This window comes from Myotis lucifugus, unplaced genomic scaffold (genome assembly GCF_000147115.1).
Source record: "Myotis lucifugus unplaced genomic scaffold, Myoluc2.0 scaffold_156, whole genome shotgun sequence".
NCBI lineage: Eukaryota > Metazoa > Chordata > Mammalia > Chiroptera > Vespertilionidae > Myotis > Myotis lucifugus.
This window is the reverse complement of record NW_005871204.1, coordinates 1,938,640-1,955,789: the sequence shown is the minus strand read 5'-3', so window position 1 is coordinate 1,955,789 and position 17,150 is coordinate 1,938,640. Positions and strand designations below refer to the sequence as shown.

Here is a 17,150-nt window from a genome sequence, read left to right as displayed (position 1 = left end):
TTTGAACACTGACATGTTTTTCTGCTAGCGAGAACAGGGGCAGAAGTCAGGACATTCCACCTGGCCCGGAGGAAATGCTAGTGAACAAAGGCTTGAGTTTAGGTGTAGGATACGCAACATTTTCTCTGAGACTGAGTTTCGTCGCTTCCACCACTGCAGACATCTTTCTAGCTCTGAGAGGAATCTCCCAGGCTCACCCAGGTTGTAACCCCCAAGGAAACCTTTAATACCACATACCTTAGTGCCGTATATCGTTTGCACGGAATTTGTGGACAGGTAACAAAATAAACCATGTTACAGTACAGCTTAAGAAGCTAGAGCATATTTATTTCTTAGGCAGTGGTCGCCTGGCTTAACTGTCACAAGAGCTGTGCCAGGCATTCCTGACCTAGGAATGGGAGCAGAGAACAAAACCAAAAAGAATACTAGATTCCTCTTTCCTTCTGAAAGGCACCACTCCGTTTTCTTTTGATTGTTGGTTTAATGGGATGCTTTTTAAAAAGGTAAGACAGATATTATCATACTTATTTTGATAATTAGCAAAGGACTTAATTAACATGTTGAGTCACTTATTTAGTAAACATCAGAAGTTATATTAGCACAGAGACTCAGCTCTGTAGTTTATCATTAGGCTATTTGTTCTTGTGGAAGGTTCTTTACATATATTTTTTATTGATTTCAGAGAGGAAGGGAGAGGGAGAAAGAGATAGAAACATCAATGATGAGAGAGGATCATTGATTGGCTGCCTCTTGCATGCCCCCTACTGGGGATGGAGCATGTGCCCTTACTGGGAATCAAACTGTGACCTCCTGCCTCATAGGTGGACACTCAACCATTGATCCATGCTGGCTGGGCTTGTGGAAGTTGCTTTAGAAATAGATGAGATCCCAAGATGTAAAGAAACATTAATTAATTAAGTAATCCACTCTGTAATGTTTTTCAAGTGTTTGCTGTGTACCATGATTACAGGAATCATGGGAGGCACCCGAGTATCTCGAATTCTCACAAGCTGGTGAAGGGACAGGTCACACCATTCAAAAACCAGTGTCAGTCCCTTTGTGAATTATTCTTTAACTAAAACCACTGCTGGAGGGGTGGTGTATGTGAGGATGCAGAGGTGTTAAAATCGCTGTGGGCACAGTAGGCGTCCTGATGGCTGAAGGTAAGTTTCATTTGGGGATCTGGAGACTAGAGATAGAAGGAGGAGGAAGAGGGACCAGGTGAACAAAGATGCAACTGTCTATAGGAACACAGCACACTGGGGGGAGGAGAGCAGATGGAAGGGAAGGTTTATTTTGGTGGGATAGCGGCAAGCAGGTTTGGAGAGAATGATGAGGGCCAAATGGTATAGGACTTCGAAGGCCCAGCAAGGTGGTTTGTGCCTTATCCTGTAGGCAAAGGGGAGCTATGAGGTTTTTTATAGAGCAACGTAACAATGCAAGTATTGTCATAGCAAGATAACTCAGGGAGAAAAGAGAATTAGATCAGGCAGATAAGATAAAAGAAAATAATATATGTGAAATATAAAACACATATTCATCCTGATATCATTTTTACAATCATAAGGCAAAATGATTCAAATATGAAATAGTGGGATCTTGGTCCAGGGTAATGCTTACAAAAAGAGACAATAATGAGAACATTTGAGGAGCAAGGATCAATGTGATTTGGTGACTAGTTGGAAGGAGGGAGAAAAAAAGAGGAAGCTACTACATCTCTCACCTTATGTTTCTTTAATCTTAATAATTTTAAGATTATATACTTTGTACTAGTTAAGCATAGGCATTTGATTTTATATATTTTAAAATTTATCTTTTAACTTAAAATTATATTTTATTATTAATAACTAGTGCCCCAGTGCATGGATTCGTGCACATTGAAAAGAAATTAATTAGAAGGTGGCCAGCATGGTGGGACGGGGTGAGATGGGCCAGACATGCCCTGGGGCCAACCTCCCATGGTCCCTCCCCAGCCAGCTGCACCTGGGGCAGTGCCGTGGCTCGAAGGGCATCTGTGGAGTGAGCAGGGTTTCTCTAGCAAGTGGGGTCCCTCAGCCTGGCCTGTGGGGATCAGGCCAAAACCAGCTCTCATCCCCTGAGGGGTCCCGGATTGCGAGAGGGCAGTTCTCAGGTGATGCACCCTGGAATTGGGCTCCCTTCTCTCTGCTTCCAGGGTGCATCACCCGAGAACTGCCGCTGCCAAGTCACCGCATCTCAGCAGCTCCTGTGTTGAGCGTCTGTCCCGGTGTTCAGTGCGCATCATAGCTACCAGTTGGACGATCGGAAGGTCGCTTAGCCTTTTATATACATAGATGTTAGAATAATGGATTCTTCTCATCTGGGATGAGAGATTTATATGGCATGACCCAAAAGATTTTGAGACAAATGACTCATAATGTAAACTTTATGCCCTCATGGTGATTTTAATGAAACCAGAACAGAGGATTAATATTTTACTCCAGGATAGGAAGATGGGGGATTGTAAAACACAAAGTCATTTTAAAGGTACATAAGCATAAATTAAGTTTTAAGGCTTTAAACTCTCAGAAAAGTTTTCTGACTCTATAGAACACTGTATATCCTTCATATTTTATCATTCTTAAAACTCATTACTACACTATCTTGGCAGGGAATTATGGTAGAAAAATAGGGTGAGGGTAGATGAGGAAGAGATGATAAAATAAGCAAATTGTTTCCCTACCACAAGTGAAAGGTGACCTGGGAATTATTCATTATAACATTCATTCATTCATTCCTTAAAGCATTTACTTCCAGGAGCTCTGAATTTTCAGGAATTATATTCTATACTAGAGGCCCGATGCATGAAGATTCGTGCAAGAATGGGCCTTCCTTCCTCTGGCTGCCGGCACCACCTTCGCTCCAGCCGGAGCCACCTTTCTGCCTTCCCACACTGCCCTGAGGCCCGGAGTAGCTGGAGTGGTGTGAAACGCCTGCATTGTTGCCATGGCGATGACGCAAGCGTCCTGCCCAGCCCCTGGTGGCTCAGCACCTGCGTATGCAAATTGACCCACCATCTTTGTTGGGTTAATTTGCATACTCACTCCCGATTGGCTGGTGGGCATCGTGAAGGTACAGTCAGTTTGTATCTTTCTCTTTTATTAGTGAAGATGTAAGATACAAAGAGACAATTAAATCATGTATGTGCCCTCAAGAAGCTTAGAGTATAGGGCAGTGGTCAGCAAGCTCATTAGTCAACAGAGCCAAATATCATCAGTACAACGATTGAAATTTCTTTTGAGAGCCAAATTTTTTAAACTTAAACTATATAGGTAGGTACATTGTTATTAACTTAATTAGGGTACTCCTAAGGCTTAGGAAGAGCCACACTCAAGGGGCCAAAGAGCCGCATGTGGCTCGAGAGCTGCAGTTTGCCGACCACTGGTATAGGGAGTAGGACATTACTAAATGAAAACTTTATCTACACCTGAGAAGCCTTAAACACTGTATGCACATAAGGCTATGGGACTAGAGCAGAGGGGAGCAGAGGAGACAGCTGAGTTGGTATCAGTAAGGTGGGCTAGAGAAAGAAGGGGAGGAGCTAGAGGAAGCTTGGAATGGCTTTCAAGAGAAAGTGATGCTTGAATTTCCTCACTCCATGCCTCACCTTTACACCTCTTCTCTCCTCACTGGGCAATCCAACCACAACCACTTCTTCTCTTACTGCCTTTGACATGAATGCTTCCTAAAGAAGTACCCCCAGCTCAATATACCTCTTTGATGAAACTCTGAAGTTGTGGAAAGAAAAGAGTGCATGGGAGCCTAAAGGTAGCCAACCAAGTACCAAAAAGTAATGTCCTGGAGGCCAAAGGAAGAAACAGTTTAAAACAGAAGTAGGCATGAGCGCTAGGTGTGAAAATGAAATGTGCTTTGTGGTTAGTCCATTGGCATACTTGGCAAGCCTATGAGAGAAATAGTGACGATGGAAGTTTGAAGACTAATAAGGCAACAAATATACTCTGCTCATTTAAGACCCATTTAAAGAAGGGGGGAAGATAAGAACCAGAGGAGCAATTGGGTTAAGGGAGCTCCTTTGATACAAAAGAGAACCTGCTTCTATGCTGGGGGATAGCTTTAGCAGCGAGGGTACAGTTGAAAATGGAGAAGGAAATTGATGGAGTCAGTTATGACAATTGGGAGGGAATGACCTAGAGCCTCTGTAGACAGAAGCACTCGCTCTCTCCTGCTTGAGGCGGGAAGGAAGTGGGAGGCAACAGGTGGGGATACAGGGGAGTGTGAACACCAGGGGCAGGGAATCCATTTAGTTACTGCCTACACACTTGCTCTGCTAAGTCTCCTACATAGACCACAGAGATGAGTAAGAGACCATGCCGGTACTCTCCTTTATTGAACATTCACTTCATTTAAGTGAATAAACGGGTATTTAACCTTATGCTCCTTGAAATCCCAACATGTCCAGTAATGGCTGACAAAGGGAAGAAGTACTCCTTAGAGCATTTAATCACTGACCTTGCTTAGAATTGGTGCTACATGATGACAATAAAAATTAGTCTGACTTTTAGTCAGTTTTATAATCATCTTTAAATCATCTCTAGAAAATGACCCCCTTATGGCCTGCATCTGAGCAGATCTTTTCTGCCCGCTTGCCCTTGGTACGCCACTGATGCTCAGATGCCTGCTTCAAGGTTTCTCTTTGGGAAAACAAACACATAAATGCTTAAAGTTAATTTTGGTAACAAGCGTGAAAGAACCTGAGGAAGTGAAGAAGTCAAGTTTAACCCCCTCATGTTACAGAAGAAGAAAGTGAGGCCCAGATAAGTGAATGGCTCATGAAGCCACTCCATCTAGAAATGGCAGAGCTGGGTCCCAACTCCAGTTCTCCCGACTTCTGGTTAGCTTCAGGAAAAAGTTCCATCCTGTCTGTCTTTCCATACTGCCACCCAGACGACAAGTTAGTGGTATTCAAGCAAGGAATGGTACCCAGATGCATAAGGAATCCATCAAATATTTGGGGAGAGGAAGTAGAAAGAATGACTTGATTGCTCTCCATTCTCCCTCCATTATGAAGTCAAAGTGTTTGCCCTTTAAGGACTTTGGAGCTCACTGTAACCAATCTCTTTCTTTTCAATTAATTTTTTTAAATATATATTTTATTGATTTTTTACAGAGAGGAAGGAAGAGGGACAAAGAGCTAGAAACATATATAAGAGAGAAACATCCATCAGCTGCCTCCTGCACACTCCTTACCAGGGATGTGCCCACAACCAAGGTACATGCCCTTGACTGGAATCGAACCTGGGACCCTTAAGTCCACAGGCTGGTGCTCTATCCACTGAGCCAAACCGGTTAGGGCTTCAATTAATTTATTGTTGGTTGTTTGGTGTGTGTGTGTGTGTGTGTGTGTGTGTGTGTGTGTGTGTGTGTTTAATCCTCACTTGAGGATATTTTTCCATTGATTTTTTTTAGAGAAAGTAGAAGAGGGAAAGACAGAGAGAAATATTGATGTGTGAGAAACACATCGATTGGTTGCCTCCTGCACAAGCCCCGACCAGGGTCCAGGCTGGGGAGGAGCCTGCAATCGAGGTACATGCCCTTAACCGGAATCGAAGGCAGGACCCTTTGGTCTTTCTGGTGTCCATTTGGTGATGAGAGATGCTACCTAATATGCCAATCATCTCTAGTTCTATCCTTTTTAGTTGGTGAGTACTCTAAAAAAATCAACATGTGGAGGATACAGAAAAAGCTCTTACCTCTCTTGAAGTCCGATGGGTTTCATTTTGAAAGGAGAAGGGCAGACAGAGGTGGTAGCTTTGATCTCAGGAGCGTGTCGACCTTGAGGGTCCACGACCACACTCAGGACCTTCGGCGCCTGCTCAGGCTGGACCATGCTGTTGGCTGTCTTTGCCTCAGACTGTGCTGGCTGTAAAGCGAGGGGTGATAGGTGGATCTCCTGATTTTTCTCTTTATCTTGTCTCAAAGAAAGCTGAAACTTTTCTTTTAATCTGTAAAGAATCTAGAGAAGGAGATATAAAGGGCTCCTGTCACATTTTTCACACTCAACAACAAAGTATGATCTCTTTCACCCCAACCTAGAAGACAACCCAAAGTAAAGGTTTAATGATCATACAAGTAAGCAAGGACTTCTAGGACGGTTTCTCAGTTTTGTGGTATTGAGATTTTTCTCAAAAGAATACTAGTATATTTGGTATTTCTAGTTATGGTGCACAAACATGTTAAATATATCTGCACATGATTGTATTCCCCAAATAGTATTAAAAGTAAATTTGGCTAATGGTATTAAAGTGTCAGATAGCAGTTTGATCATAGGTAAGCTTTTAATTAAAAATGGAAGGTTTATAGAAGGCATAAGCGTGAAGTATGGGTTTTTGACATTTACAGAAACAGAGATCTGCATCCAATACAACATGTAAGAAGAAAGTCTTGCAAAATATTAATGAAAGTATAGTTATGCTATAATACATAATTTCCTATGTTGGTAAATATCTGAATTAGTCATATGTTAGCTTGAGGATCTTGAAATAATTAAATTTAGGGCACCTATCAAAGAATAATTTGGACAACCAGTAGATTTTTTTCTTACCCTTTGGCCCATTTAATTTTTAAGGTATGTAGAAAAAAATATTCCATTCTTCCATCCTCGGAGCTCTTTCTGGAACAGCTCATAGAATTCAGAAGTGGCAGAATCTTTACTCCTAAACTTAAGAAAGAACTGGGCTGATTTTGCTGAGACACTCCAATGGACCAGATTGTGAGGTGAGCAAAGTTTGTCTTTCCTATCCTCAGGCTTTCCTTTTTATAGGCCCCTTTTTCTCTCTTTTTAAAAAATTCACTTATGTATTTTTATTTAAATTAAATTCTTTTCTTCATTTTACTGACTATAATTGACATAAAACATTGTGTAAGTTTAAGGTGTACAAAATAACAACTTGATACTATTCCTCTTGTCTTGATGCTGACTCCTCCACTCCAGTTCCTCCTGAAACTAGATGTCCTTGTGCTTCTTCAAGTCTGTTCAAAGAAGTGACTTGATTAGTTAATTCACACAAAGAGCTGACTTAACCCATCATCTGCAATGACAGCACTGATGACATCTGCATCCCACTGAACTCCCCTGCTTAGTTCCTGGGATCCGGTACCTAAAGGAGTGTTGTTTTAGAGGATGGGTTTCTCTGGCACTTTTCAATCACCTTTACTTTAGTCCTGAGGCTAATTCTTTCTTTCCTTTTCTTTCAAAGTTCCTTTAAATTCTAATAATCTCTATATTTTAAATCTACTGGAAAGATACAAAGTCTAAATATATATTGTTTTCCCTGTTAAGGGATGAACAAACAGAAAAGAAAGTTAGGAAAGAATTCACCTGAAATAGTGGAGGAAATAAATCCCTTTGATAACCTATTTCAGAAAATAGTTTAGAAAATATTTGTCTAGTATTCTTTAAATATATTGGTAAAACAAAAGCCTATTCAACAAGATAAAATTATTAAAAAAGAATCAGGATAAAATAAAAACACAACAATCTAAAATGAAAAGGTACCAGAATGAGATTAAAAAGAAAATAAATCAAAGAACGGAAAACTCAGTAGTAGGATGTAAATCTTTGCAAGCAACAAAGAACAGACCCGACAATGACTAAAATATAATCACTGGTATATAAGGTTTATATGGAAAAGCCAAGAGACTACCTGGAATGTAGAGCAAAAGGATAAAGAAATGAAGAGGAGGACAAGAGGAAAGACAGGACATGGAAGTCAAAGAAGAATCTCAGTAAATGATAAACCAGAATCAATGAATGAAAGAGAAGCAAGTCAAAAGCTATTTCAGTGCCCAGTATGTCATGTATTGTGAAAGGTACAGCACCCTGTTCCTGTGGGATTTATAGATACAGAATGAAAAAAGTTCTTAGTTTAAAAAATATATGTCACTTGAAAGAACAGTAAGTGTGAGAATAAAATGGGACAAATTTGCATGATTTTGAGAAAAAAAATACATGTTACAATGGATGTATGAATTCCACAACTAGCTACATAGATGTGCATGTAGATGAAGCCAGTAGAATTTTTCACATACTCGAGGTGTCAGAAAATATGCTATCTGTGTACCCTTCCTGAAAGAAACACACCCTCAAAATCATGAGAAAGGATGATTCAAAATGAAGCAGTAAAAAACTAGAAATTGTGATGTAAAAGAGAGCTTTGGAATTATTTAAACGCAGAGTGAAAACTAAATGTAATTATGTTTCGGACGTTGTCTACAATCCGACATCTCTAATTGTAGTAACAAGAAAGAAGGTTGGAGGAGGCCAGAGAGGTAAAAAATAGAGGCGAATGTATGTTCCCTGACTTTTTAATTAGGGATACGGAGGGAATCAGAGTTAAGATAGTCACTGGAGGTCCTTCGAACCTACCTGTATATTACAGAGGTTGAAGTCTAGCTAAATGACCTGGCGTGCCTACAGCCACATTTAGTGGGGACAGAGCCAGGCCCCAGCGCAGCGCTGTCCTGCAGGCCTGTGCAGGCGCTGCTCCCCCCACCCTGTCCCCCCTTCCTCCCGCCCAACACACACACACACCGCCTCTGGCGCTGCTCTTCACCACACTGTCCTCCTTGAAGATGACTCTGAAATCACACCTGCAGCAGATGTGACTCTCACCACCGAGTCTGAAAGCTACCAAATCTAAGAATACAGCTTTGGGGAGTGGAAGGATCTTCTTAAGGGAAAAGACTATGCACATCTGGGTTACAACTAGAAACACATATTATAATGTGAACTTCCAGAAATTAAAGAGAATCCTTAATGGCTTTTATGTCAGTTTACTTCCTCATAACCTGGAACCTTTTACACAGGTGCTATTCATGGACTCTGGGAGGTAAAGCTAAATCTCCCATGACAAATATTACTAAAAGAAAAAAGAAAGCATCGCATGCCAGTGACTAGTCTTCTTGCTGTCATTATAATTATTCTCACAAGCTACGGGATAGAAAATACTAAAGGTTAATAATGCCAAAGGACGGGGAAGTTTTGAACATATTGCTTCTCTTCAGTATCCATAACCCTTAAAAGACACTTTGCCACCACAGCACTGTGCAAAACCAAAACTCCTACTAGAACAATGCAATCAGATGACACATGCGTCAAGCTAAACACTTAGCTACTAAAGGATGAGGTCATAGAATTTAAGGTGGGGTAGTTGTTGTTGTTTTTTAATTGCAAGCAAGTTATTTTCCTGAATGAGAACAGAAACAAATATATCTGTACATTCACAGAAAAATATAAATAGAAGATAATGTATATATTATGTATTCCAAGCTCTTGTCACCTAAATATAATAGATATGTCAGAACATTTGTTTGCCTGTTTACACCTGGGTTTTGGAGAAGCAGAGTTCAAGAATGAAAATGAGGAAGCCAAGGAAATGCTGGCCTTCACAACAATTACTGGCAGGTCACGCTTCTGATTCTATTCCAATGGGCTGGAAACAAGCTCTAGTCCAATGTCCTTTGCTGTTCATGAGCTTATGTTCTTGATGAGCCTCTGCCAGGCATTTTACAGTCGTCTGCTTACTTCATCTCTGGTCAGAGGTCAATTTCTTTTTTTTTTTTTTTTTTTGATTTTTGTCTTTTTTTTTTATATATATATATATTTTTTTTCGCTAAAAGTATTACAAAGGGTATTACATAAGTGTCTATATAGTACCTGTACACACTGGTTGCTACATCTGTAATGAGGGAAAAGAAGAACTTGGAGAGCGTATATCGCTGTTTAAAAATACTCAAGAGAGAGATCGAACTGTCTGAAAAAAAATGTGGAAAAACTGAGGAGTTTGCAACTTGACAATAAGGCATTTGCCATGAGGGAACTCGAGGGCAGCGGTTCTCAGCCAGCAGGGATTTTGTTCCGGGGGCATGTGGCAATGTCTGCGATAGTTTCTGACTGTCATTCTGGAGTGTGTGTGTGGGGGTGGGGGGTGTGGGGGGGGTACTGCTGGCATCTAGTGGGCAGATGGTAGAAATGCTGCTAAATACCCTACAATACACAGAACAGAACCCTTCCCCACAACAAATTATCTACCCAGTCCAAAATGTCAGCAGTGCTGCTGTGGAGAAATCTGGGATAAGAGGTCTTAAAAAATCATCTGGTCTGATTCCCTCATCTTACTTTTAGACCCAGACTGGTTTAATAATTTATGGACAGTTAGAAATGAAGTCTAGGACCCAGGTTTCCTGACATTCCTGTGATCATTGCCCTCTCCTGTTCTTGTAAATCCCACGTCCTTCCCCCAACCTCTTTCCTGAGGCCTCTGGGAAAGTGTCAGGATTTCCCTCTGCACGGCCGGAGATCCAGAATACAGCTGATGCACATTTTCTGTGAGAATGCGCTTTGTTTGAGAATGCACCTAACAGCTTACCATAGCAATGGCAAGTCAATATTTTTGATTTTACCTTTAGAACTTGTTTGAATCTTAGGATGCAATGCAATGTTTTGATCAATCGAAGAAAAAAAGAAAAGAGAAAGGAATAAAAGTTAAACTATAGCAAGAAAAAAAACAATAGCAGGAAAAAGAAAGCCAGAGGGATGCAGCAATGAGAGGAAGCTAAAAAGCATCCTATAAAGCTCTTTTGCAGCTCATAATTTTTATTTAGAAAACTACATAAGCAGGTAACACAAAACATCTGTGTGAAAAATATATGTTCAAATTTTAAAATGCCAACAGTCCATAGCGCATATATTTTTTTTCTTGACTGTATTTTACAGTTAGTTCTAAAAGAGCTCATTCATTTAATTGAATAAACATGAATTCCTACATTATTCCAGAAACAAGACACTGTGGATGCAGAGATGGCACTTAATGCTATCCTCTGGAAATTCACAGAAGAGACAGATGTGCCCAGTACAAGATACTAAGTACAAAAATAGAGTGTGTCCACAGTAGGTATGGTGTGGTACACATTTATGAGTTCTGTATTGAATGGCTCTGATTTATACAGGCATCCTCATCCTGTTACTAGACCCCTTTGTGGCCAGAAATAGATGCCCACAAGATAGAGTTACAGAATTAAATGGAACCTCAATTTGACAACATTATCCATGGAATCATGGTAAAGAGTTCAAACTTTTTTTTAATTTGCATTGATTTCAGAGAGGAAGGGAGAAGGAGAGGGAGATAGAAACATCAATGATGAGCGAGGACCATTGATCGGCTGCCTTCTGCATGCTCCCCACTGGGGATTGAGCCTGCAACCTGGACGTGTGCCCTGACTGGGAATTGAACCCCTCATAGGTTTCTGAGCCACACCGGTCAGGTGTGAGAGAGTTCAAACTTTTAATCCAGATAGACTTGGACTTGAATCCCAATTCCTGTCCTCAGACACCCCCATACATACACCCACGCATTGTCTGTTCTTTGTCAAGTTACTTATCTTCTCTGAACCATGGGTTCCTCATCAGTAAAATTAGGAAACGAATATCTATTAAGTGTTTATGCATAAACCCAATAGTTAAAAACACTATTTTATGTATTTAAAGATTTGCTAAGAGGGTAGATCTTATGTTGTGTTCTTATAACAACACAAAATAATAATACTAAATAAAGAGAGGAAAACATTGGAGGTAACGAATATGTTTATGGCACAGATTGTGGTGATGTTTTCATGGGTGTATATTTAACCCTAGACTCAAGTTGTATGCATTAAACATGTACAGCTTTTTATATGTTAATCATAACTCAGCAAAGTGGTATAAAAATACACTGAATGTTGAATAACAGGCAGTAAATTTAGCATGAGTAATTAGGCAATAAATGGAAGAAAAAATATTATTATTATTATTCTTTTTAGTAAGGGGATTGTATTCTTACCTAAATGACTTACATTAGTACAGAAAAAAATTGAAAATTCGTTTGAGAAATATATTTACTTTGGAAAATGGTTTGAACCAAATAGTTCTAGCTAGGACTCTAATCCCATTTCCTTCCATCTCTAGGGATTATACTTAACAAATTAGAAAAGTGAGGCTATTTATGTCCACCTATGACCTGTATTTACTGAGTGATGCTCAGGCTGAAGCAGGTGGTCTGACTTAGGATTTCCTGCCTCACCTAACAAGGCCAGGACTAGACAAACTCTTTGTATGACATAGAAATGGCTCTAACATGGCAGAGCTTTTACTGACCCAAACAGCTGTTTCTGTGTGTTTTCTGGGCTTCCCAGAAGCCATCTGGCTTATAAATATCTCTACCTATATTTCATGAATACCTTTGTACTTGTCACTAACTCTCTAAGTACATCTGAAAGTCTATTCTTTCTATTATTTATTCAAGTTTAAGAACCAATTCTGAATGGATTGGAAGTTGCCCACACATTTTTTTCTTAGAAAATTGTATTTGTCTACTTGTCACTCCACCCACTGTACATTCACATTTGAGAGGTGCTAAATAAGTCACACATTTGAAATGTCATGCGTGCCTAATTTTATGCCTGGCAACATATTTTTTTTTGAGAAAGTAAACAATATACCGCATTTCAAAAATGTTGCCAAGCCTTATGTTATTGTTATACAGCATACGGAATCTCTATTACAGCAATTTACCTATATAATTTCATAATAAATCACATGCTTTTCAGTTCTATGGTATGTAGGAAGGCTGGATGCAAATAATGGTATTTGATCTTTCATAAATATAACTAATGCCCCTAGAAAAATCTGGGTTATATCTTTTGTTTTTCCATGGAATCAACACAATTATGAGAAAACAGAATTGGAATATATGTATTTAAGAATCACAAAAGCAACAGTATAACTATTACTGAGAGATCTAAGTAAGAAACTTAACTTTAAATCAAGATCATTATCAAAAACAGTGGAACATTTACAAAAATAAGCTTATTTTAGAGAATCACATTTGACAGCCCCCTAAATGTGAACTGTTGCCTTGTCAGTGATTAAGTTGCATCATATAAACTTAACTTCATCTTAGGCCTGTCTGTTAGGTAGTATTTATTTTCCTATCAATATTAACTCCTTTCTAACGTACTGATGGTTTGTTCCCCTGTTAGTTCATTCTACCACTTTCTTTCATTAATTCAGGAATTATCAGAATACCATTTAGAAGTATTGCTTTGCTCACTATTCCCCACCTCCAAAGTGTGCCTCTGCCTGGAAATGGGCGCATCACCACCCAGATAGTCAGGCAAATAAGTCAGGAATCATCCTTAATATTTTCCTTTCCTTCTCCCCGAGAATCAGTACACAGCAAAGTCCTGTCAGTTTCATCGACAAATAAATCCCAATCCTTCCTCTCTCTCCCTCTCCTCCACCCCCCCCCCACACACACACACACACCACACACACACTCCCTACTCAGGGCCACCATCACCTTTCTCATCAGGCTAATACAATAGCCTCCAGAATCCTCCTCTCCCGCCCCACCCCAGGCTCTGTCCGAAACCACTCTGCCCCGCAGAGAACCTGATCTTTTAAACACACACATCAAAGCTCAGTTTAGAGCACTCAGTTTCCGGCTTCTTGAATTCAAAGAGGCCAAGCTTAACCCCCCCTCAGCTGTTCCCACCTAGCCTGGGCCTGGAGGCCTCTCCCCAAATTTTCCGGCCTCACACATCTCAGTTTGCTTTGCTCCCCCGACTCACTGTTATGTTATCTCTTCATGACACGTAACATGATTTGAGATTTTTTTTAAATTAATAAACTTAATTTTTAGGTTTACAGTTTTAGATTTACAGAAAAATTGAACAAAGAGTATAGAGTTCTCCTTACTTCTTCTCCCCTGCCTCCCTAAACGATGTCCTCTATCACTAACATCTTGCATTAGAGTGGTATATCTGTTACAGTTGCTGAGCCAATATTGATAGAATTAATCAAAGTCTATAGTCTAGATTAAGGTCACTCATACTGTTGTACATTCTATGGATTTTGACAAATCCATAAAGTCATATACGGGAGGGAGGGGGCAAAAGTAAACTAATAATAATAATAATAAATAATACAGTAATTAATAAATAATAATACAAGAATAAACTCTGTGTTTTGTGTACTCACAACTGTAAGCCTACTTTTGCCAACCCCTGTATTCACTATTATAATATACAGAATAGCTTCACTGACCTAAAAATTTGCTTCACCTATTCACTCTACCCCACCCAACCTCTGGCAGCCACTGATCTTTATATTGTCTCTAGAGATTTGCCTTACAGAATGTCATATACCCGGAATCATACAATATGTTCACTATTTGATTTTTTAAATGTTAATTATTTTTTTAAAAATCCCTCATGAGAACAGAGACCGCCTCCGTCTTGTTCTTTCCTTTGCCCACAGTACCAACAACAGACCCTCAGTGGATCCTCTGTAGGAATTTGTGGATTGAATGAATGGATGAATCTACCCACCAACCCCATAAAGTGCAACCACCTACACTTTTGAAATACTCTTTTCTTGAATTGCTCTGGTAACCTTGGAGCAGACTTATCCAGGTTTCAGACTTTTCCACTGATGCTTCGCAGATATTAGGAAAAGAAGAGTTGCTCCCGGGCCCCACGTGGTTGAGGGTGTGACTGCTCTGGGACCTTTTGCCACCCGAGACCAATATCTCACAGAGGGATTTTCCCAGTCATTTTAGACTCATGGGTGCCCCTTGGGTTAGAAATGCAGGCTCTTACATATTAATGGCAAGCTCTGCTCTGGCTCCCTCATCCTCTCATACTCACAGGCTGATCATGGATCTGCTTCCTCACTTTCCTCCCTTTAACCTTGCCTTTGCTCTTCCGAATCTTACCATTTACCCCTAAACAATTTCCATTTTTCTCAGTCTTTACCTCTTCTGTCTTCTGTCCTCACATCAGTGAAGGAGAAACACATACTAATGTGACTGACAAGAGCGAGCACGCCATTGGAGATGTCCTGTGCTAAGAAAACGAAGAGCCAGATGTTTTAAAGTCCAATGAACTCTAACCAGAAACCACACCTTCTAAACCACTGGGAACCGCCCAGAGGTCTCCACCACAATTTCCATAACCTCCAACCTTCTCTCGTTAAAATGCTTTCCCCTTAACCTCTACCATTAATAGATACAAATCAATTTCCTCACTCAATTCTTAAACAATTCTTTTGTTTATTGGGCCACAATTTGTAGAAATCTTGTTTAATGCCTGGCCCATAGGAGGTCCCTCCGAATTTATTAGGATAGAAGCTTTAGGGTGTTTTTACTACTTCCTATATTTAGATTCAAGGAAATATGCTTATCATCATCTTAGTCAAGGCCTTAATTGTTTTATAGCCCTCAAGTTTGGACCTACTCAGCCTCTGTCTTTTCAAACAGCCCTAATCTGTCTAACATAAACCCTTTCCCAGCAGGGGAGCACAAATGAGGGAACAAAATCCAATAGAACACTGGCAGCACTGATGATTGCAGAAAGAATAAATAGCAGGATGTCTTTTGGGGGGTATTTGAAATGTAAGAAAGGAATGTTTTTAAAAATATGCAAGATTAAAAAGAATGCAGCACACAGATAAAAGTTACTAAAACCCATTTGTAAACTTCAAATATTTTGTTACATCACAGTATTTTGAAAGAATAAGAAAATCCGTTTCTATTTGAAGGTAACTGTTAACTCATTCAATACCACAGAGCATTGCCTAGATTAATGAGTTTAGATTTACTTGGGGTTCTATTGTTTTTAAAATTAGAGATATACCTTTAAAGGCTTGACATTCATAATTTGTAATTTAAAGAGCTATTTGCAGTTACACTTTTATAGTGTTTATTCACCTAAAAACATGAGTTGGTAGTGAATTGTGCAGCCTTTGGGTCTATAATATCTTTTCATGCCTGGAATTTCATAAAATGCTTTCAGGGCCCTTTTAAAAAGAAGTTAGTTAATCAAACACTTTTTAATGAGTAAGCTTGCCTCTAAGACATATTTCTTTTAAAAAGTGTTCCATAAAAGTGATATAAATGAAGAAGTAAAGTAAGCCCCAAGTGCGCCCGTGGGACTTGAATGGCTTTGAGGGCTTTGATGACCCCGGGGAACCACTTTCTAAAGCTTCATTCTCAGCGTTGATCAAGTTACTAAAAGCCTAGTGCAATCCCAGCTCCATTCTGCAGGTCAGAATCCACAATTGCATAGGTTTCCTTTAGCTATCACTCCGCTGTCAGGTATGAAATCCCCCGATTTAGCAGGGTCGCAGTCTTGCTTCTGTTGCCGGTCTTTTCAGCATTCATTTGAATGGCAAATGTCTCCAATAATATTAAGCAGTGGGCTCAGCAAAGGATAAGATAGATAAAGAAGCACACTTACCATCAAGCATGTTACTATCATAACAAAGATGCTGAGAAATATGACAACGGCATAAAATCCTTCTTTGCTCCAGATTTTGTCCGCTTCATGCTGCCCTTGCAGAACATTTTTCTTTAAAAGCAAAACAGAAAGTCCGGCGTTAGATGAGAGCTGGAGGAGACTGGCGTTCTTATCAGACACTACACATATTTTTAGCTTTCTCCCATTCAGTGTAGTAGCACACACCTACATTCCGCGCTGCCAGCGCTGCTCCTCCAATTGCTCCGAGACAAGGCACTGCCCCCTCAAAGAGATTATTTCATCTCCTGCCCAGGAGCAGACAGGCCCCGCATGCCAGGCCCGGTCCCAGCTTCGTAAATGTCCCTCCCATCTCTCTTGGAAATGACCTGGTTCATAGGTAAGAGAGTTCCGTTCTGTTCTGCTTGGAGGAAATTGTTTCTGAAGCTTTCTTGACTCTGTGTGAAGTCCCCTCCCACAACACCACCCTGGTTTATGTGCAGCTCTTAACTTTTCAACAAAAGTGAAACAGGTGCAAACAAAAATCTCATAATGCATTAATCAACAGAGCAACGATGTCAGAATCATTTCCTTCTCCTTTTTCCTCCTCTGTTATCAAAGCTTTTCATTTTTTAAAAATGCAGTCTTATTTGTCAAAATCTGATTAAAGTACCAACCTCAACTACATAAATTGTTAGAATATTACATTTTATTTAAGCATCAGGGAACACCACAAAAAGTCCAGAATTATTTAGTAATAAAAGGTGAAATAAACAGTTTTATTTTTATTTATACTTTTTTTGTTTACTACTTTGGGAGTGGAAAAGCATGAATAAAATGTG

The 17,150-nt window shown here is 39.8% G+C and overlaps 1 protein-coding gene across 5 annotated transcripts in view; it reads right to left on the bottom strand.

Moving 5' to 3' along the window:
• Nucleotides 1-16,723, bottom strand: part of PTPRR (protein tyrosine phosphatase, receptor type R) — a 105,462-nt gene extending 88,739 nt beyond the window's left edge. For 3 of the 5 annotated variants that reach the window (XM_006095466.3, XM_023759452.1, XM_023759454.1), the window contains exons 1-3: nucleotides 16,537-16,723; nucleotides 16,312-16,422; nucleotides 5,730-5,992 (exon numbers count right to left, since the gene is read on the bottom strand). In XM_006095466.3, coding sequence (XP_006095528.1) covers nucleotides 5,730-5,992; nucleotides 16,312-16,332 — 284 coding nt within the window. In that variant the 5' untranslated portion in view covers nucleotides 16,333-16,422; nucleotides 16,537-16,723. The remainder of the gene's footprint in view (nucleotides 1-5,729; nucleotides 5,993-16,311; nucleotides 16,423-16,536) is intronic. The other 2 variants (XM_023759453.1, XM_023759455.1) reach the window with 2 other exon arrangements.
• Nucleotides 16,724-17,150: the final 427 nt, after the last annotated feature.